Genomic DNA, 24,194 nt, shown 5'->3' with positions numbered 1-24,194 from the left:
TTCTTTCTGTGAATTATAATATTTTCGTGTCTTCTCGTTGCTATATTTATCTCGCGTTATTGATTTATCTGTTTGAAACAAATTAATTCAGTCGAGTCGTTAGGTGTGTTATAAACTAAATATAGAACAAGGTAAGATGCAGACGTCACGCCAAGCTGAAGTAATAATTCATAGACATAATGAAGACCAGCTAAAAATCCTCCTCCTTTTCTCTCTCCATCTGTTTCTGTCTTTTATTCATTTGTATGACTGTCACTCTTTTGTTCTTTCTTTCCCCCTTTTTCCTGTCCTTCGCTTCCTCTTTCCTTCCTCCTCCTCTCTTATCATCCTTCTCTAACTCTTCTCTTTCTCTCATCATCGAGCATTACGTATGTTTTTCTTCTTCACATTTGAACTTCCCTTTTTGACAACAACATTAAGTCTTCTCCTATTTGCTTAATATTAAAACCCGGGACGAACTACCACCATTATAAGCCAAGATACTAAAGAACCTTTACTGGATTGTCCTTCCAATCTTGCCCGAATCCTCCGCTTATTCATTTTCCTCTAATCTTTATCTGGTTTTCTAATCCCCCGAATCAGTTTTACCTTTCAGTTCTCTTTCGAATCTATGTCATACCCGAATCTCCGCCTTTCTTATAATTATCCAATCTTTTCCTCCTTTGAATTCTTGTTTTATTTTAGTTGTCCTGAATTATTGTCTTCCTAATCTTCTGATCCACACTACTCACCTCCAGTTATAGGTACCAGGATACGCTCGCTTCAACACACATTCACACATTACCTGAGTTACACCTGCAATTACTCCCTCCCCCAATGACATCACCTCTCTCTCTCTCCCTCCCTCCTTCCCTCCCTCCCTCCCCACTTCCTCCCCGATCCTGTTTTGTCTTTTAAATTACTGTGCAAATGATCTAAGATGACCCGGATGAGAAATGGAGAGAGAGAGAGAGAGAGAACTTTGATATCGTAATGTAATGGCGATGAAAGCGAACGGAGAGAGTCAGGAGGAGAGAAATGAGAGAACTAGTGAAAGAGAAACCAGAGATGGGGGGAAGCAGGTCCTACACATATCTCTCGTCCCCCTTGAAGACCGTCACTACCGACACACACCCTCCCAGCCCCTGACTTGTTGAGTGGAGATGAGTTCGTCTCCTCCGTGTTTACTGTGCGCTTGTGTTAAGGTCCAAGATGAGAGAAAGAGAGAGGTAGAAAGGGTAGGAAAAGAGAGAGAGAAAAGGGGGGGGGACAACCATAGAGAGAGAGAGAGAGAGAGAGAGAGAGAGAGAGAGAGAGAGAGAGAGAGAGACGGAGAGACACAGACAGATAAGCAAAGAAAAACAAATTCAAGTAAGGTATAGAGAGGAGAGGGATGAGAGACAAGTAGGCAGAGACAAAGATAAACAATAAAAAAGAGAAAAAGTGACAGGCAAAGAAACGGAAAAAAATGGATAGAGAGAAAGAGAACGAATACGGAGTTAGCTTGGTAAATAACCCCACAAAAGAGAGAGAGAGAGAAGAGAGAGAGATGTCAGAATGTATATATACAGACAGCGTCGGCTTTTAACCACAGAAGGAACGCGATACTTGCTACTCGTCCTCTTAATATATTTATTTACTCTAGTATTTATGCATCTTCCAAGGAGAAAGAAGAAGAAGAAGAGAGAGAGAGAGAGAGAGAGAGAGAGAGCCACATGTCAACACCCACTAAATTGCCCTCCTACATCAAAGGCGTATGGTCTATGATATATTTCTCACCTCAGACTAAAAAATTGAGAGAAATATAAACTTCATGATCGAAAGTTACATTGGTAGGGAGTGTTCTCATGCCCAGAATGATTTTGTTGACTGTTGTGTTAAATTACAGACGCAAGAGGAGAACTAAAATTATTATCCCCTTTGTTTCACGGAGTGGTGCTAGTATACGGAGCTTCAAGCACCTTATGAGATGTGTGGAGCTGATGAGTAATGAGGAGAAGGAGGGGGAAGAGGAAGAGTAGGAGGAGTAGTAGGAAGAGCAGTAGCAGCAGGAGGAGCAGGAGGAGGAGGAGAAGCAGCAGTAGTGGCAGGAGAAGAAGTAGTAGCAGTAGTAGCAAGTGCGAGATGAAGATGAAGAAGGAGCGAGTGTTTCATGGGAAGCTGACCCGTGATATCATTAACTCTTTGACGTGGAGAACTGCAGCAGTATATCCTGTTGACAAGATAATCACGGTGATGATCCTGTGATTGTTTTGCCAGGCTGACGTTTAGTAGTGAGAGAGAGAGAGAGAGAGAGAGAATGTGTGTGTATGTGTGTGTGTGTGGGAGAGACAAAGTATGTGCGTGTGTGTGTGTGTGTGTGTGTTTATGAGAGAGACAGAGTGTGTGTGCACGTGTGAGAGCTTTCCTTCTCTTGTCCCCAGAAGTCCATAACCTCTACTGGGGTGATGGGAGGCAGGGAACGATGGGAATGGGGGCAATGGTGATGACGTTCCCCTCAGTTAACTCTTATGTTACAGTAGATTAAGCCTTGAGGAACAGGTATGATGAAAGGAGATAATTTTTCCCCTTGTTAGTGTTGTCTTTTAGCATCAATTAGGTCACTGAACTTTGGTGAGTTAATTATATAAATTCTTAGTTATTAGATTGGTGATTAATAGATTCGAACAAAATATTCACTGTTTAATAAATATAAGATCCTGTGAATATTAGGCACCCTAGATTATTTGTTTGTTGGTTAGGTTAGGTTAGGTTTGGTTGTTTAATCATCAGGCAATATAGACACAGGTATTTAATCTTCACGTGATCCGATACACTAATACTTCCTGTAAAAGCTGTGAGAGTAATCAAGTAAAAAGACCCAGAGTGAGGCTGACGAGAACAACCCTGAACAAACACCCCAACCGACGCCTCTGCTTCTGTTTGTAAATATTTCTCAGCTCCCGTTTACTGCCAACCTCTTATTTACAAAAGGAGTTTAGTTAAGAATATATATACCTGTAAATGTTGAAGAGGTTTATACATCGCGGCCTTTAGTAACTTTTGGAAATTTGTGTTGTAATTAATTTTGTCTTATGTTGTTTTTCCTTAACCTGAGACTTAAGTTTCTTGATGTTGTTGTTATTACCTGGTCGAGATTACACCATTATGACTGACTATTAACATAACATTATTTCTATTTTCTCGAGTAAAAGTGTCTATTTTTTAGCGTTTTCATATTGAGACAGTTTATGAGTTAAATTAAAAGTATATATTGAGAGAATTTACATTTATAAACTAAACAGGAGTAATAATAATAATTTATCCGATTGTTTTGAAGGTTAGGTTTCTTGAAAATTCCTCCGATAAACACAACTGTAATCTAATACTGGGTAGTATTGTACAATAAGATGGGGGTGCTGTGGCCGAGTAGATACAAGACTTGCCTCCTGTACTAAGGGTTTCTGGTTCGTTCCAGGGACACTCTTAGTCCACCCAGCTGTTAATGGGTCTCTAATTTTACTGTTGGGAAGTGAAGGCGGTCGTCTGCCGTGCCGACTGAGCTGTTTCCTTGCGAGACTAAGGCTTAATATTATCTTGTGCTATATCCACACGGTGTATAGAAAACACAGCGAGTCATTTTAAATAGTTTGAATATTTTACACATTAAAGCTATTATTATAAGTAACACAAAAGGATAACAGTACCTGGTCGTGGTTGGATCCTCAAAAGTTGTCTACAATGGCTTCAGTTTCACTACATATAATAAATATAGACTATAATTAATAATGCATTTTTTTAAATAATGCAGCAATTTTCTATTCACAAATAAATTTGAGATTAATCTGTTAAAATTCAGCAAATTAATCATGTTAGATACAGCAGAAGTAGTTTAGCCTTATCGTACCTAATTAACCGTAAATAATCTAAATTAGTGACAAAATTATACCCGGATATTTTTCTTTATTGGATCGTGACATCAAGATATACCAAACATGTAAATGAAACAAACACCACTCAAGAAAATGATAAACAACACATTTTAACCCGAATGATAACTTGTACTTTCAAGAGTTTCTTCCTTGTTAAAACTATACATTATTCTCAAAGGTGATAATAGCCTTCAGTCACATAACATAAACCAATCTAAGGATAACAGGTTCGTAATGTTTTATTTGTAATGTTAATGTCTCAAAATGTTTATGTAATTTATAACATTTGTATATAGTAATTAAGAAAAATATTAATAGATAAGCAGAAATAATATAAATTGTAAAGAATAATGAAAATAGTATAATAGGTGATGAAAGATAGACCACGAGAATGGGGATAGATAAGTGTATATGAACGAATAAAATAAATAGGATGAGGGAGAAATCAAAGAAGGAAAGAGAAGATAGAGAACAGAACGGAAGAATGAAAGCAAAGAGTAAGATGGAAAGAAACAGAGATGTAAACACAGAAACAAAACGAAAGAAACACAAATAAAGAGAAAAAGAATGAAAGCGAGAAACAGAAGACGTATATGGAAACAGCAAGAGAGAAAGAGAGAGAGAGAAGGTAGAGGGGAGGCGGACGCCATTTTGTCGGAGTGGCTGGCTGTAGGGATATCGGGCAGGCGTGGAGGAAGGGGAGGGGGGGGGCAGGAGTAGTAGTCGGCAGGGAGAGCTACCACTCTTCCCTCACTCACTCTCTCACACTGCTTCTCCTTTCTCACATTCGCTTCGTTATTCACAGAGGAAAAATAATCAAATTTTTTTCCCCGTTCATTGGCTTCCTTCTCGAATATTTTCCTATTGGCTTCACTGGGAAAATTTTAGGAGGGAAAATCGAATAAAATTAAATAAATAATATACAAAAATAGGATTATATTGTTTTTTGTTTTATTATTGGTTTAATTTACGTGACCAAATGAAAACAGTGTAATAAATAAATGCGTTTTAGTCGCCCATCTAGAAACTATAATGGAAAAAATACAGCGACGCATTTACACACACACACACACACACACCTATGTATCACTCACATTATCATTTTATTCATTTCCTCCTTAGTTCCAAATTTTCTTCCATAGGTCAATCGAATTATCCTACCAAGTAAAAAGTAAAAATATATATAATTGTCTTATAACTAAACGTGTATATCAACTAACTCCCTTCAGTAACACGTTCTCTTAATGTCTTGTAGTTGATTGTATCTCGCCAGACAATTTGTACGTGATGCAAAAAATGTAAGAACTAGTTATCAGGATCTAATTATTTTAAGAACATATGAAGAACTCGTTATGAAGAACTCGTTATGAAGAACTCGTTATGAAGAACTCGTTTTGAAAAATTTGCTTGAATAACTCGTTATGGATAACTCGTTTTTAGGGACGTGTTATTAAGAATTCGCTTGAATAACTCGTTATTAGAACTCGTTATGTGGAACTCGCTATTAAATTTCGTTATAAAGAACTTATGAAGAACTTTTATTAAGGACTCGTTATGAAGAACTTGTTATAAGGAACTCGTTATGTAAGAACTCGTTATGAAGAACTTGTTATAAGGAACTCGTTATTAGGAACTCGGTATGAAGAACACGTTATGAAGAACTTATTATAAGGAACTCGTTATGAAGAACTTGTTATAAGGAATTCGTTATTTGGAACTCGGTATGAAGAACTCGTTATTAACACACTACTATCACTAACTCTGGACACTGAGATATTAATATTACCATCGGTCGTGATTGTGAATTTAACTTAAAATATATTACCGACAGTCGACAACTTAAGTATTACCAGAATATTGACCTTAAGACTCTTACTTACAAATAAATCCCTTTCAGTCCAGAATTTTAGGAACTGAATTGAAGAGGAAAAAAAAGGCATGTACAATTTCTAAAGTAAATAGTTAATTATGTTAACTATAATTTATCATATTGCTTTGAATTTTGAGTATAAGGTTGTTTATAGTTAATTAATCCTTCTTCGAATTAATGGTAAAATTAGGAATTAAAAAAAAATACATAAAAATTGACACCATTGCCTAAAATTTTAATAATATCTTTTGATTTTGTTAATGTAACGTTATCAGTACAGTCTCCTTTGCTTTTCCGCTTGCCAGTAAGGTACAAGCATTCTTGTTCTTGTCAGGGAGGGAGATAAGATCAGTGTTAAGCGTTTATATGCTAAATAGCCCGCCTCTGATACATAGTGTGTTTCATCATGCAGGTTGTGTTAGGACCTCAGAGTGCCTCCACACACATGCTAACACACACACTCGGTTTATCTTCTTTATTTAACAATCTTTTAAAACTTTTTGTCTTTATTATTATTTTCATTGGATTGGATGAAGGATCTTATTTATATATTATTTAATTTATTCATTTGCTTATACATCTATTCATTTATCGATTTAATTAGGCGATACAAGGTAAGTGACACTACGATTAATAGGAATTTTATGTCATTCTATCAACTAATCTATATATCTAATCCTCTTTTTTTATGGTTTATATTCCTGGCCAATACTTGTCAATTACTATCATACTAATACCAATCTATAATTCTCTCTGTCTCTCTGTTCTGTCTGTCGGTCGAGTTTCTCTTCATCTATCTCTCTCTGTCAGCCTACATATACGTGTGATGTACTCATGTTATTTACTCTATCTATACATGTTCTGAGAGTAAATCGTATTCGCTTTAGTTTTTGCTGTTAGTAGTTAAGATTCTTTTAAGATTTTTTTTTTCGTAAGACGTGGGTATGAAATAAGGACATTAGATTCGAGGTAAATGCGTTAGGTGCGTTGTTTGGACGTTAAGTACTTGGAAGGGGTGAGGAGTGTGTTGTGAGCGGCTAAATGTGTCTTGTGTGTATGTACAGTGAGACTCAAACAGCAGGGGGTGTGTAGGAGTTGACTGCTTGCTAAGTGAGATGTGTATGTGACAAGTGCTCTCAGTGTTTCGTTACGTATGCTGTGAGTGTGTTTGGTTATGTGAATCCAATGACCCAGCGTCTGTGAAGCTTAGAGCATTCAGTCTCCCGTCATTCTTCACCCTCCGACGGCCGCCATGACGCCTCTATATTGTACTCTGGTGGACAAAAGACGCACCTCGAAACAAAACATACTAAGAGGAGGTAAACACACGAACGATACATCAACGATCTCGCTTTATTTCGTACAATTTTTCTTTTTTAAGTTATCTTTTCTAAGACATGAGGGATTAATGGACTCGATGCTTCATGGTCATGGCAGCTGATGCACTTCAAGAGCTAAACTAATAAGAATAACAAAATAACAAAGACACACGCACGCACGCACGCACACACACACACATACATAATCTCTTATCACCTATAAACAGTACTTAGAGACACCGTTACTTTTCTCACTATCAAACTTTTAAAATTATTTCTTCTTAGTCATTGAATTTAAATGAGAATTTTTACGTTGAATTCCTCCGCTTAAGTGAGTACAAGACGACAAGTCTTAATTTACCTTAGTCTTATATTATATAATTTTGATTTTATTTTCCTCACCATCTCTGTGCAGCATAAATACTTAAGACCTCTTAAAGTGATTTCAAAAACACAATGTGGATTCGTTTTCGTTATGAAAATTTCAAAAGAATTCGCAGACGATCAAAATTTGCCAGCGATCTCGTAAGCAGGCATTTTGGGGGTATAATATCTACACTGGACACGAGGACACAAATAAATTAATTAAAACATAAAGACACCTGTAAATTATTATTCCATTACTGTGTTTACTTTTCAATAACACACCCAAACACACTAGACTTTTTTGTTAACGACACAGCAAACTGTAATTATTGTTTTTGTATTAGGTTAGGTGGTTCAGCGGGCAGTACCTTAAAGAACACTTAACTAAATCGTACTTTCTACAACAGTCACCATCTTCTACCTTTAATATTTAACAGTTGTTGTCTGGTAATATGAACCGACTACGTACGTGCCATAAGACCATTAAATGTTGAAGTACAGATATACATTATAACAAGAGCATTATACTTGTAAAAATCGACAGGAATTTAGCCACAGGGCGATTAAAAGGACGAGATTAGCTGCACACCTGTCTATTAATATTTAGTTGACGTATATTGAACCCTTTTATACAAGTGGGTAAACTCCTCACGCTCACGGGGTCTGACACAAAGAGAATTTGATCCTTCCCCCAAAAAATTTCATCCACGTCTCGTCATCATTAATAACTCATATTTACAATCAGTATTCTGGTTCCATAGGTTGCAGGTGTATCTCAACGTCCTAAGACATAGTAATGGTGTCAATTAAGTAGGCAAATCTGTACAAATAGTGTTAGAGAGATTTAGTTTTATAACACCTGGAGAACTGTTTATTTACCTATTAATTTGTCCTTATATTTTTTTGATTAATCATATGTCTTTGTTGATTGATTTAATTGTATCTTTTTATCCACTAATTAATATATTCATTTAATCTATATGTTTATCAAATTATTTGTCTATGTATCTACCTATTTAATTCACCCCTTCTTATATATTCATCCATGTCATTTTATCTATCGAATTAATGATCTATTTATCGACTTATTCATACGAACATCTACCTAGTCTAAATATTCAGTATTTCATTAAGATATGGCAAAAAATTGACGAGTTTATTAGCGTTACGACAAAATTTTATCTCAAGGGATTCGGCAGATGTTTAGCAGTTCTCTCATGTTTACTTTGATAATAAACACTTCATTAAGTATCATTAACATCTACGTCATCATGCGTTCTTGACTATATCTCCAGCGCGCTTGTCTTTACTAAATCGCTTGGTGTTGTGTTTTTCTATATTAATTATATTTTACTATTGTGAGTTTTATGACACGTATTCGGTGGCAGTGTAAGTATATAGAGAATTTAATTACAATTGTGAGTTTTTTAAGAAAATAGTTTGAACCATAAGTTTTTTTTTATACGTGATAGCGCCGTGAGTTTAATAAATCAATTATCACTGAATATTAAAAAGAAATTTTTTTTAAAAATCCAATCTTTCCAAATAAATCCCGAAACAATACAAATATGTTAATAAATTTCATAGGAATGTGGGATTATTTTAATAAATCCCTTAGCGGAGGGATTTTTAGCTAAATGATCATTATATATCGAACAATCCTATAATCTTTGCTGCCGAAAATTTCTCATTGTAGTAAAGTGATATACATATATATGAGTTTTTCATTATCTTGATTGTAAAGAATTTCCTGAGATATAATGTCATGTGTTTTAGGGACAATATCGGCCTCAAGACGTTGTAGGGTTTTGGGGAATAGGAAGAGTTGTATGTATGTTTAGGAATCTTCGAAAATAAGTGTGTGTTTAATGTAGAGTAAAATTTTGCCAAACTATCCGAGGTTATTCATTTATTGACAAAAAGAGAATGAGAGAACAGAGATGAACGCTGTATTTAGTTATCTACTGATATTCACGATACTAAAGTCAATTATTTAGAAAAGATTTTGTAGATTCCACTAATATTAAACGGCCATATAAACATCTTCTCCAGATTAATTCTATACAGGAGTTTATCGTTAAGTATGATCATTAATACACCTTTATCACACTTCACATACTTTTGTTATTGGTGTACATATTACAACACTGATAGGGTAGTATGCGCTCCATGAGAAAATTTTCCGAAAGATTTTATGACCAATGAGAACTTCCCTTACTGCATTTTCGGTGTTGTGATTGGTAGTGGACGTTGCTTGAGTGTCTGGTATTCTCCTGAGATGAATATTGTTTTTCTGTTGTCTTAATTGAATTCTTTTAGGGGATTGTATTTATATTTTTCTAAGTGTTATTCCCTCTTACTAGATCCTTCCTCTTGGATCTTATCGTATTCCTTTCAATTCAGCTCCTTCTTGTGTGTGTTTTGATTCGTATTTACTGAACCTCTTTCCTCTATAGAGAATATATATAAGAGGTTATTAGTTTTAGCCCCTCTGCTCGGTGTCAACCTCTGCAAACTTTGTCTCTCCTTGACTTTATGATATATTACTGCGCTTCAACAACTAAGGTCTTCAAGTGTGTACTCTAGGTATCAACTCTAGATATCAACACCAGAAAAGTAGGACAAATACACCTCCTGCAATTGTCTTCTCACTACCATTATCAGACACTGTATTATATTATTTTTATCGTTACAGTTAAGGTGTATTTTGTATGACTGAATGCAGAAATTTTAACTCTATTGTATATGTAAAATTACAATTCTATTAATATAATCTGACCTTCATTAAGAGTTATAAAAAGTAAAAATACATACAATTTCGAAATGTATTAAAATTACTCATGATTATTTGTGAGGTTTTGAGCGTTGACGATTTTAAAAGCTTCCCAAATATTCATCTAATCCAAGGTTATATCACATCAATTTTGCTAAGGGGAATATTAAAATCTATATATCTTAGCCCTATATAACAGAAGGCAGATATATACTAACATGAGACACTACCCTGTTAAAATTCAGAGCCAATTTCAAGGGCCTGGACGTATTGAATAAAACAATTAAAAGTTTCTGTCCGTCGTTAGGAGCATTCGTGCATGCGTCCGTCTGAATTGTTAACGCCATAAGTTTAAAACACAAGACGAATATCAACGTTGAAACCAAATAAGTAGAAACAACGCATCATTACCTAAGACGAGGCTGACAATCGGTATTTTTCTCCTTATTTCAGGGACTTATGACCATATCTAGCGGCCTCTATAGACTCAGGTCCTCGCGTTACGGTGATCGGGTGAGGGACTTAAAATTACAGGTCCTAATAATGACATTTTGGGGAATTATAGCACTATATAGCAGTTTTGACCCTTAAACTTAACCCTCTATAGAGTCAATGGGGATCTGAATGGACTAAACCTTTTAATGATTTATTTTAAGGGATCAAGTGCCCTATCTAACGGTTTATTCACTTATATATTTCCTCCGGTGGGGATCTGAAGTTACTGAATTTATACTCCCCTTGTTTTTACTAGGGTTGGAAGGCCACATATTGTTATTCCCCCGCCATCAACCAAGGAGACATATCCCTGTGTGTTTACCTAAAATACGCGCTTAAAGACTTTAGTTGCTGATGCGTAGTAATACATTATAACATTAATATACGGCCGTCCTTTTTGGTTTACGAAATTTAAATAGAAAAAAGACAGTCTGCTTAAAGACCTTAGATAAATGAAAATACGCAGACATTATTGGAAAGTATTTAAGAAAACGCCTGATTATAGGTATTTATAGCTCCATGTTATAAGATGCTTTATATGGTAATTATTATTTTCTTTGTAGTTATTAGCCATGTATTATCTGATTTACATATTTGTATTATAGGGTTTTTATTACAAAAACTGTGAAACTTTATTTATCTGAATATAATTATGAAAGTACAATCAGAGGCATTTACAACAGAAAATAGTACACTAATGTTTGTTTTTTAAATCTCTTTGTACTGGCGATAAAAAACAAATAAAATAGATTTAAAACAGGACAACAATTCATTTATTTCGACAGAGAACACAAGATTAACTGAGTATTAAAATATATGAAAAGTAAATATAAAAATAATCCATTCTGAAAAGATACAAATGAACGAGGTTTAGTAGAGGGAAGGAATAAACAAGTTGCAAATAAAAGGATTTGAATAAACGTTAGAAAAAAAAATAAATAAATAAATAAAAAAAAAAAAAAAAAAAAAATATATATATATATATATATATATATATATATATATATATATATATATATATATATATATATATATATATATATATATATATATATATATATATACATATATATATATATTTCATGTAAAACCACAATGAAAACGTGGATAAGATAAATCTTGATAAAATCACACGGGAAAATGGAAACAACGGAGTTGTTTTAAGGAAAATCCATCATCAATTATTTTCACTAGATATCACAACATATAAGTTCTATTTTACACAAGGTACACATGTTTCATATAGGTAGAACATACAACAATAAAAATAATAATTAATCGATGGATAATACAATAAACTGATAATAACTCCAAACTAGATAAGATAACACAGATAAAACTTGTAACTGAAGCAACTTGAAGATATTGACGTCACTTTGGGTAATATATGAACATGAAGCAAAGTTTTGGTACATGAAGGAATGTAATTTTTCTCAAGCAAATAGAAACAAAAAAATATGAGCCAATATCAACATACATTAGCTTTATTATTATTTTTCTATTTTGTATTACTATTATCATCAATGTTGTAGTAGTAGTAGTATTAATAGTAGTAGTAGTACCATACACCAATTTCATCACATATAAAACGCATAAACAATCTAACCGTAACAAAAATATCGCAAACATTAACAAAACCCAGTCAAAATATTCGACTTAAATTGAAAAAAATAAATAAACTTTGAAAAAAATATAAATATAATCGATGTATAGTGAAAATATTAAACCAATTCTAAATAAATAATTGACGATTCTCAAGTAAGTTTCAACAGTGTGTCACAAGCTTGTAAGATAGACAGACAGCGCGAGGTTGACCTTTGTTGATGAAAAAGAAAATTTTTATTACAGATAATATGTTGACAGAGTGAAAACCTTTGAGGGAAAAGTTGCCATAATATTTGTTTTTTTTTTGTAAATTTAGGTGATCTTTGTGAATTAAAACGTCGTCCCTTGTAAATTTAGGGATTTCCTGTATATTTAGGTGTTCCCTAGAAATAGATATGTTCCCCTTAAATTTAGGTGGTCACTGTAAATGGAGGTGTTCCCTTTAAATCTTGGTGTTCTTTTTAAAATTAAATACTTCCTGTAAAAGAGATGTAAACGTTAAAATTTAGGTGTACACTGTAAATGGAGGTGTTCCCTTTAAAATTAATTGCTCCCTGTAAATGAGATGTTTTCCTTTAAATTTCACTATTCCCTACAAATTAAAGCACCTTGTTGTCTTGACTTTTGAGTGTGGCTTTGTTGTGTTGACTTTTGCTTGCTTAATGAATGCGCTTTTATATATATATTATTACCACTTGTTTTTCTTATTATGTAACTATTTTATTTTCGAGAAAATGTTATATGAAAAATTGTGTTTGTTTTATCCTTTTGTTTTTTTATACTTAGCTTTGGTGTTTTATAAATACGAAATGTGTGTTTTCTCGATGAATCGATTTTGGATATGTTGATGATTTGAACATTCAGTATATTTCAAAGATTCATTACTCTTGTTTGTTTGTTTGTGTGTGTGTGTGTGTGTGTGTGTGTGTGTGTGTGTGTGTGTGTGTATGTTCTACTGCATGAAATTCTGCTTTATGTGTTTTGACTGTTGTTTTATTATGTATGTGTGTGAGTTGATAATTAATTTTAAATACTCTTGCCTAGATATTGATTTTGTGCCTTAGAATGCACAATACCATTACCATACATATAAACAATGTATATTATTCTATTTATAACATACTAATATACATATTTAGACTTATTATACACTTTTAAAACTCAAGTTATAGAATACAAGGAAGATTTCCCAAGTATTAATAGCATGTGTTGTTTATAATACAGTAATTCAGACACAACCCAAAGAACTGAATACAAACGCACGCCTACTAGCTGGGTGTAATTCAGACACAACCCAAAGAACTGAATACAAACGCACGCCTACTAGCTGGGTGATGGAGAAATTAGATTAGTTTTACTAGTTCAGATTAGGTGATGGTAGCTGTGGTCCTACTAGTTCAATATATGTTAATTTGAATTTAGGTTTTGCTAGTTTAGATTCGAGTTAGGTTCAAAGAAATAAGTTTTTGCTAGTTAGGTTTTTTGCAAGGAAGAGGAAGAAGGTTTTGCTTGTTTAGGTTCAAGAAAATAAGTTTTGCTAGTTAGGTTCAAGGAAGGTGGTTTTGCTAGTTAGGTTCAAGGAAGGAGGTTTTGTAAGTTAGGATCAAGACAATAGGTTTTTGCTAGTTAGGTTCAAGCAAGGATAGGTTCAAGTTAGTAGGTTTTTATAGTTCAGTTTTAAGTGAGAAGAGGTTTAGCTGATGAGAAAACTGACTTATTTAGAATTTTAATCGCTAAACAAATTGGAGTTTAAGGTTTTGTTTTGTGGATGGTTAAAGTTAGGATAAGTTAGGACTGTTCCCTTATTATCCTGTCAATATTGATTCTAAATGTTAGGTACTTTTAGATTTAGTCTATTCAGCACCTGTAACCGACAAACACACTCACAAACGCAAACACACAGACGCAAACGTACCCACTTACATACACCAACACAGTCACTTACACACACACTAATACAGTCACTTACACACACACAAACACACACACAACATTCATACTTCCCAAGCTCACCTATGCCTCCCCCACCTGGTCTTCCTCCCTAAATGCCACACAACGTAAGAAGAAAAGTGCAAAAGAGGGCATGCAAGATTATTCTCGCCCCTTCCTACTCCACATATCAAGAAGCGCTCAACACACTGACCCTTTCGACTCTCACTGACCATCACCACGACCTCATCTGCAAATTTGGTAAGAAGCTTCTACACCATCCTCGACACCGGCTCCGACTACCACCTGAGATCCCTAGCCCGAGAATTGCTGTTCGACACCACAACCGCATCCAGCCCATACGTGCACGAACTGATCGCTATAAGAACAGCCCAGTCCCAACCATTGTAAAAATTATCAATAAATTGTAATAGACCAGTGTATTCACTCCCAGTAAACACTACTCCGTGCACTGTCACTATGTTGAAATGCACTGTAGTTTGAGCTTTTCCCTTCCTAGTTATTATATATCTTATTTATATCACTTACGTTACTTGTATATTATTTGTAATTCGAAACCCATTCCCCAAATATGTAACTGTATATTTTCAGCCTTCTGGCTGCCAAGTTCTTTCAATAAACCGTTAATTATTATTATTATTATTATTATTACACACACACACACACACACTTCTGCTCACAAACATACCCACTTACACACTTAAAACACATCCACTTACACACAACAACACAGTCATTTACACACACGCAAATACATTCATTTACAAACACACCCATTAACACACACACACACACACACACACACACTTATCTGAAGCTGAGTCACCCAACCTTGAACGGGGCTGTAAGTGAAATAATAATAATAATAATAATAATAATAATAATAATAATAATAATAATAATAATAATAATAATAATAAATTATAATAATAATAATAAGCCTGTTTTAATGTTAGTCTCAGGTACACCTTCTTACCTGAGACTATAATATAAGGATCCAAAATTTCCGGAAAAAACAAAACTCCATATAATTTTCGCATTCTTTTTACTCTCTTTGCAGAAGGAGCGGGGACGTTGTTCGGTAAGTGAATCTTATTTTCGTAATTTATCATTTACCAACTGGAAGAGGAAAACAGAAGGATTTGGGTATTTTGGTTAGGTTAGGTTAGGACGTTATTGTTTATAATATATCTGCAGGATGTACAAGTTTATTTTTAGCTAGCCAAAGGAATAATGCTTTTTTATATCATTATTATATTTGACAATTTACAAGTCTATAAATGTGAAACTTTAAGATTATATAGAAAATGGGATAGAATAAATAGATTGGCTGGAGAACTCTGCCAGTGATGACCCGCACTTACAGCCCCGTCCAAGGAAATCCTGTCCAATTAGTGGTTTTCACAAGACTTGCCCATTAATGTCCTAGGATCACAGAGTAGAGAAAGAATCTTACCCCCTCCCCCCCCTTCCTTTATCCCTGGTCTCATGGGGCGTAGGATTCCAGCCGAGGGTCCTGTAATGGTCGCCTCGTGTCTGATATCCTCACGGGGGGAGCCTAGGTTAGTTGTGTTTTTTTTCGGATGGGGGGGGGGGGGGTCATGGTTGCCAGAAGCGTCACGGGAAATTTTTTTAATTCTTTGTCTTCTTTTTGCCTTTTCATTGTATCCATAAGTTAGTTTGTTTTGTTATTCTTTGCAGCAAATGGTCAGTTCCAGCCGGGGTGTGAACCTAAACGGCAGCGGACGGCCTACACCAGACACCAAATACTGGAGTTGGAGAAGGAGTTCCACTTCAACCGCTACCTGACGCGGCGACGGAGGATAGAGATCGCCCACTCGCTGTGTCTCTCAGAGCGACAGATCAAAATCTGGTTCCAGAACCGGAGGATGAAATGGAAAAAGGACAACAAATTACCCAACACCAAGAACGTGAGGAGAAAGACCAACCCCGCGGGCGTCACCACCACCGTGACGCCCAAGAATCAGCAACAGAACCAGAGTCAGACCCAGAACACCACCCAGAACCCCGCCACACAAGACCAGCAGCACACCCAACAGCAGCAGCAACAACAACAGACAGCACAACAGCAAGCAGCACAACAACAGGCGGCGCAGCAGCAACAACAGCAGCAGCAGGGCACCCCGCACCCGGGAGCCGGCCACCCTCCTGGCTACCCGCACATGGGAGGAGGCATGATGCCACCTGGCCTGACGCCCATCTCAGCACCGTACCCTCACGGAGCCATGAAGCCTGACTATGGCCTCACCACGCTATAAGGCTGGCCAGCGTGGCCCGCCTGGGGTGCCCCGCCCAGCACCTCCTCCCCAAGTAGCTTTACCTGCTCTAGTGTACTCCTGACTCTCCCGGCTTAGTCCTGATGCTGCTGCTGCTCTGATGCTGCTGTTGCTGCTGCTGTTGCTGCTGTTGTCCTGCACGACCTCCTCTCAGCCCAGAGCCATTCCTTGCCCCCCTACCCCACTCCCCATCCTACTCCTCCCTGCTCCTGTAGTGGCGGCGGTGGCCAGCCGGCGGGCGGCCCCCGTGTTGTGGCGTACAAATAACGAGGCTTGGCCCGCCCATACCTGCCGGTGGAGCCCGACGTTCGGGTGTTTGCTCGGCCCTGGCTCATCAGTCGCCGCCCAAGATTGTGAAAGAAATGATACTTATCTCAGGGTTGTGTGTGTTTGTGCTGCTTAGAGTTATACACAAGCCTCGTGGACCGCTATGGTGTGGCCACAGTGCACCCTTGGCCACAGTGCACCCTTGGCCATTGTGCACCCTTTGGCCACTGTGCACCTCTAATACCAACCTTTTGAACTCTCCTTTTTTTGTTTTAATTTTTGTTTATCTCCTAAGGACAAATTGGTACGTAGAGATATTTTCAGAGAAATTAAATAAAGATATAAAAAGTGAGACTTATAGAATCCGCTTTCGGAGAGATAGCAATAGTAATGTTTCCCCCTCGAGTATATTGTACGTAGAGTGTTCCAAAGAAAATAATAAAAAACTGACAAAAACAATAAATTAATATTGAACATCACATGGAGTGGAGCGTCAAGATCTCGGAGTCGACTTTACACGAGTCTAAACCCAAAGAACCTCAGATGATCAAAATGTTAAATAAAGAACCCGAAGTGAACCCCTAAAAATAACAAAACAAAACCCAGATTTGTTTTAACTTGGCGTAGGCTTTTGAAAGGGTACACGCGCACGCACACACACACACACACGACACAGGGAAGGTGGTGTTGGGGGAGAGTGTATTTTCCATGACGTTGCAACTCACCAGTTTCTCACGCCTCGCTGGACTAACTTGCAAGTGATAATCCTACTTCAAAGGCCATAGAATTTTAACATATAACTAGTCCGAAGGGTGAGCGTAGGAGGTGAGGGATTTATGCTCTCTTTCTCTACACTACGACTGATACTCCATAATCCTTCACTTCATATTACTCTCAGTACTCCCTAATCTTTCTCTGCTCCTTCCTAATCCCTATCTCCCCTCCTCTCTCTTAATGTCTCTCTGTCTGTCTCTGTCTCTCCCCCTCCCTCTCTACTACTGTTATTTCCCCAGTACCTCCTCTAACACTACTAACGGCATCCCCCTCCTCAGTGCCCCACGTCTTCACTACACCGTACTTCCCTAGTACTTCCGCCTACACCACTTATAAACTTACCAAATTTCTGTGTTCAAATTAGCGGTATAAACGTGAAGAAAAAATACAGTCCCAGTGTCGGAGTGAACATAAAAGGGCGTTGGCTAAACCAGTGTTCCCGTGACCTGTTGAGCTCGCGACCTGACCCCCTGACCTGAGATGACCTTCGCCTCTCCCTGCTTGTAAAAAGGAGTTTGGAGTTTACTGCCGGTGGTGGGTTGGTGTTTATGGCTCCCAGGAGGGTATTTAGGTCCGGAGGTGAACTGTGTCATTGTGTGGTAAAGATTGTATACGACCTCTAGGTAGGGTTTCACTCACTCTGTGTTCGCGTGGTATGTGAGTACTGAACGCCTGGAATTTATCCCTTTCTTGAATATTGAAGATAGTGTTGTATGCATGTTCTTACACACGCAAGCACACACACACACACACACACACCAACACTCACACCCACCCACAAACATACACACTCACACGCACCCACACGCACATAATCCATAAATAACTCATGAAAGAGCACCATAAAATACAAGCAACTGAATGAGGTTGAGTCAACTTACTGTGGCGTGATTTTAGTGAACTACAGAAACATTACTGTGTGTTAGTGAAGGCGTCGTCAGTACGTCAAGTAAGAGTCGGAAAACAGGGTATATTACTAAGACTTTCGTTCTTATGTGCCTCACACTCTCTCAAATAAACCAGGGTGGGAGTTCGCTGTTGTTGATAATGTTAAAAAAATCTAAATGTAAAAAAAAGGAAAATAGGTTAAGAATTTTAAATAGTCACGCAGTTATAGTTGCTGTAATGTTTCGTGGAATTACGTATTATTTTTGGGGTTTGTTTTGTAGGGAGTTATTTCTTGGGTCATATATGAACCTCAAAATATAGATGTAGAATTTTTTTACCTTCCCTTAAGCATACGAAAAGTTGACTGAACCTCACCAGTGTAATTGAGAACTAATTACGAATAAAAATCTTTCATGAAATCGAGAACAAAAAATAAATAAAGCACAGAACAAAAAACAAATTAAAAACACAGCAATATATTATAAATAACATTGTAATAATAAAAAATAAATATGGTAATCAGAAGAATTTGTTCAGTTTTATAAGCTGTCGTCATGATAATGGTCTTTGTGTCAGAATATTGTCAAGATCGATCAGTTAAACTTGTCGGATTTAATTAACCCGATGTTAAGTGATCATTGCCCTTCAGCTTGATTAACACTTTACTCCCTGGGTAATTCACCTTTAAAGATATGAATGATAAATACAAGCTTTAATATTCCTTTGTTTACATACATGAAAAAATATTCCTCTTTCTTATACGATTATATACTGTCTAAAATACCACAAATACACAAAACCTAAAAACATACAAAAAGAAACACTCTTCAACCCAATACTGTCAATTTCCTCCAATAATGAGACTTGTCAAACTGAAAGTGTACAAATTAACAAAACTTTTTTTTCATTTATAAGGCTCACTAAACACATTTCGTTCCTATAATATGACTATCAAGGTATGAGTGTACGTACAAAGGACAAGTACAACAAAGTACTCTGGGTGGTCTCCGAGGCTGTGACGCTCCCGCTGAGTGTGAGGTGTAGAGGTGATAGCAGTCGTGTCCGTGTACATGATATACTGTACCCAGAAGCATAGCATCAAACTATTGTAATCAAAATATATTTCAGTCTTACATTGGTCATCTTTACGTGTATGATATTATTGTTTATCTTCTTTTTTTCTTTACGGGTTAATTCCTTCGTCTGTCTCTCTCTTTCATTGCATTCATCTTTATTGGTTTATATTTAATTTCATTGATCATAGATCTATCTCTCTCTCTCTTGTATTTGTGAATAAAAATCAACTATATCAATTCGTTATCATCGTTAACTTTTATTTTTATTGTTGTTTTTATTTCTTATTATATTTCCCAGTGTACAGAAATGAATACTCACTATTTATGATGTATACAAGTGTTTGTTTTTAGAAAGATGAAGAAAAAAATTCAAAATGGTAATATATATGTATAATACCACTATAATTATTGGCTCCTATTATTAATTATAATAGTTAAGGGTAAATAATACAAATTTCTTAATCTGGTTACTTGAGACTGGTGAAGAAAGTGGCTACTATTAAAGTATTTCCTTTGAGTCAGAACGTCACGGCGGCGGTGGTGATGTTCATTGTAAACAGAGTTATTTAAAGAAGAACTTGTTATACGCGACGGACGATGAATAACAAGAACAGAAACCAATAAAATATATGCCTGACGTTGCAAATGTTCTGATGTGGAGGAGGAGATGATGTGTGTGTGTGTGTGTGTAAAAAGTTTAGGAGAGAGTTGTACCTGGACTCTCCCTCAGCAGTTTTTTATACCTGTAAACATGGCGACTGTATTGTTCATCTCCCGTGACTTGGAGACTTAGAACAGGAGTCTGTCTGTCTCTTTATCTCTCTCACCCTGACAACTTGAAGCATTTACTGGATCAACATTTAACACCTGCTTCCATATTAGCATCAATATTTATTCAATTTACTGATTTCTAAAATTATATAAAGAGTTATTTGATTATCTTGTTAGCGTCATGTGATCTATTTGACGAAGGCGCTGCAGGTGTGGCGTTGTTATCCATTAGATGCTTGAGTGACGGTGAGGGAACACTTGTACATGAACGGGGGTCTTAATATAAAGTTTATGCTCAACATACTGCGTATTGTGGTGCTGATGGAGTGTGTGTGTGTGTGAGCCTTCGGCCTTACAGTGAGTGAGGAGGTTGATAATCCACTTTTGTTTAGCCCTGTGAGTTAAATGATATTTTTGGTTTATATATTTGTACATAATGTTTCATTCTCTATCTGTCTGTCTCTCTTTCTCTCCGTCTGTCTCTCTTTCTCCGTCTCCCTCTCTCGTTTATTATTGATATTATATGTGCGTGTGTATGTCCTCTCTATATAATTCTCGTCTTCTTCACACTGTACCTATAATGAATACTATTTATGTTATATATGTATAGCTTAGGGAAACCTTTTTTTGTAATTTGTATTATTATCCCATTTAACACTGTAGGACCGAAGGCTTACAGCTCCTTTTTTGTAATTTGTATTATTATCCCATTTAACACTGTAGGACCGAAGGCTTACAGCTCCGAGCATCACATCGTAATACCAAGACACTGAACAAATGATGAATATATTGAACACTGACATATTAAATGTTATGATTTTCATTGAGATACATTTGTAGATAGTGTGTGAATCCACATAGGTCGATTATTGTAAAGTTTTGAATAAACCGCTAGAGAAATTAATTTGTATGTTGTATCCTTCTGATGTTTTGGTGTTTATTATTGCTGGTGATGAATGGACAGGTAAACGTATTTAAAAGTGATATACGTTTCTTAACTTCATTAAAGCTGTTACTCACTCACAACCACACACATACACGCAGTAGTCGACGCCAAGCAGCGAGAACTAGGGTGAATATCCAATTTGAAAGTCATTGATTAAAGGAATCTTTCTGAATGTCTAAGCGTCAAGGATCACGAGGTAAATCATTCATACATGTAAACCAGCATATATGTGCGTGTACGTACGTGTGCGCGTGTTATTAATAATGCAGTAATGGTACTTGTTTCCTTGCTAATGTAGAAATAAAAAAATGATCATCGTTGTCCTTGAAAAAAAATGTAAAAAGAAGAAATATATAGACAAAAATACACAAAAACGAATATAAAAAGAACCAACAAAACTGTCCCAATAAAGCTAAAGAATAAGAGATTAAAATATGAAAATTATTAAATACAACAAATTAAAAAACAAAGGGAAACAAACGAAACAAAATAAATAGCAAATAAAAAAAAGGAAGAAAACAGTTAGGGTAAATGAATAAAAATGAATAAGAAAAATAATCTACCCGTATATATAATAAAAATAGTTGTATAAAAAAGTAAAAAAAAATAATATGCATAAAAAATTGAACATGTAAAAAGTCACCTATGAAAAATTAGACTTAAGAAAAAAATCATCACACGGATTAAAAATTTAAGACAGGTGTATAAATAGACACAGCGGGTGAGTGACGTGGAGGGAGGAACACCCCAGCCTTCAGTGTCCTCCTGTAGATGGTGTTGCATGTGACTTGGTAATTAAGTGTCTAAAGGTGATAAAAAGTGATGTTTTTCAGGATTGATATCACTAAAGAGAGGTTTGTGTGTGTGTGTGTGTGTGTGTGTGCGTATGTATATGTGTATGCGCGTGACTGCCTCTCTCTCTCTCTCTCTCTGTGTCTGTCTGTCTTTCTCTGTGTGGCTATGGCTGTTGTCGCTGCCTTCCATACATTAAACACCAAGACTCTTACGTGTGTGCCTGCGTGTGTGTCTGTCTCCTGGCAGATATGTTACCAGATACCTTTTATCAAAACACAACAGTTTCATTAAGATCTCGTGCTGGAGGTGACCACACGCCTCTCTCTTTCACCTTGTAGACTCAACTGCATATTGTCCTAAATAAGATGCTTATTTAGTTACTGCATAATCGGACTATAGTGAAAATAAGGAATGGCCTGAACGCACGCACACACAGCTTGCCTGAGCACCAGTGGATCTAAACGACACCAACCAGCACAGTCCAACACCTTCACAAGACACCAACAGTCTCATTAATCGACGCTTATGTCTGTCTCTCTCTCTGTCTCTCACTTTCTTATGGAACCCACGAGTCAAAGGAGACTTTCGGAAATCCCTTCCCGATTTTTTTCCCCTCCCCTCCGTCTCTTAGGACCTTAGAATTCCAGAGAGGCAGCGGCAAATACATCTGGAGGTGAGGGAGGGGCAGCCACCGCCAGCATTACGTCCGCTAATCCCACAAGATGTCGACAAGATTGGCCCCATGCGCCCTCCTGACAAATGCCTTCTGGAACCCCGGGACTAAGGGCAGTGGTGGTGGTAGTGGTAGGGGCAGTGGTGGTGGTAGTGGTGGGGTCACTGGTGGTGGTGTGGGGCAGTGGTGGTGGTGGGTGCAGTGGTGGTGGTAGTGGTGGGGGTGGGGCAGGGTGGTGGTGGTGGTGGGGCAGTGGTAGTGGTGGGTGGTGGTGGTGGTGGCAGTGGTGGTGGTGGTGGCAGTGGTGGCAGTGGTGGTGGCATTGGTGGTGGTAGGGGGTGGCGGTAGTGGTAAGGGCAGGGGCAGTGGTGGTGGTGGTGATGGTGGTAAGGGGTGGTGGTGGTGGTGATGGTGGTAGGGGTGGTGGTGATGGTGGTAGGGGGTGGTGGTGGTAGTGATAGTGGTTATAATGGTGAAGATTAGGGTTATGGAGAAGTCATTGCTGTTGCTGGTGGATGTGTGTTGATGTTTTTTCGCTGGTAGTGATGCTCCTTATTGCAGTAATAGTGGTATGTACAATGCGAAGTTAGATGATAAGCTAAAGAGATGATATGTTAGGTTAGGTTAGATTAGGTTAGGTTAGGTTAGGTTATCGATAAATTAGAATATGAATTAGTCTTGTCTTAGTTGTTGAAAGTCAAGGCATAAAGTGTAAGAGAGTTTTGACAAGATCGTATTTAACAAAATTTGAAAAGGGTCTATATAAAACGTGTTATTTTTTTGGTAACAGAACAGAACACTTAAGATGAAAACTGTTGAAAGAAAGAATGAGCTGGTATGAAAACGAATATACACGAAAATACAGAAATAAATTAGTCAAATCTTCCTTAGAGTAGACGTTAAAAATAAATATGTAAGAGTTGAAGACCTTAAGTTTGTTTACTTTAAGCTAAAAGATCTAGACCACGGTAGAGATGGAAGACCTGAAGACAACAGTAAAATCACTGAGTTGTTTGGATCCGATATTGACTACTAGAGAGTAAACTGAAATAAGATAACTGCCATAAGACTTACCCTCCCCCACCTTAAACGTATTCATGTATTATCAATCCAAAATTACCTTTTGAGTTTCTCTTCTCAAACTGGCCTGGCATTCTCCTCGTATACCCTCTTCCGCCACGTCGAGTCAAGATCCATTGCATTTTTCACAGAGTTCTCATTCTAATCTACTACTACCTATGTAGACTAACTTACCGACCTCGACAGATTGACCCCCCCCCCTCACTCACAGACGCAGATTCGATTACAATACCCTCGGAAGATGGTAAATTCATCAACAAATGAAGAAAACAGATGTATGAAACGAGGTGATAGAAATGTAGAACGAGAAAGCATTGTAATAGGAGTAACGGCCCCGCGTGAAAGAGACAGATAACGTG

General features: G+C 36.9%; 1 protein-coding gene across 1 annotated transcript in view; it reads left to right on the top strand.

The window, feature by feature from the left end:
* Nucleotides 1-21,018, top strand: part of LOC121869354 (homeobox protein Hox-B4-like) — a 36,542-nt gene extending 15,524 nt beyond the window's left edge. Inside the window, exons 2-3 of the mRNA XM_042370686.1 lie at nt 15,329-15,349; nt 15,970-21,018. Coding sequence (XP_042226620.1) covers nt 15,329-15,349; nt 15,970-16,547 — 599 coding nt within the window. The 3' untranslated portion in view covers nt 16,548-21,018. The remainder of the gene's footprint in view (nt 1-15,328; nt 15,350-15,969) is intronic.
* Nucleotides 21,019-24,194: the final 3,176 nt, after the last annotated feature.

This window comes from Homarus americanus, unplaced genomic scaffold (genome assembly GCF_018991925.1).
Source record: "Homarus americanus isolate GMGI-L3 unplaced genomic scaffold, GMGI_Hamer_2.0 scaffold36734, whole genome shotgun sequence".
Classification (NCBI taxonomy): Eukaryota; Metazoa; Arthropoda; class Malacostraca; order Decapoda; family Nephropidae; genus Homarus; species Homarus americanus.
The sequence above is the reverse complement of the archived record's forward strand: the minus strand, read 5'-3'. Positions and strand labels throughout refer to the sequence as shown.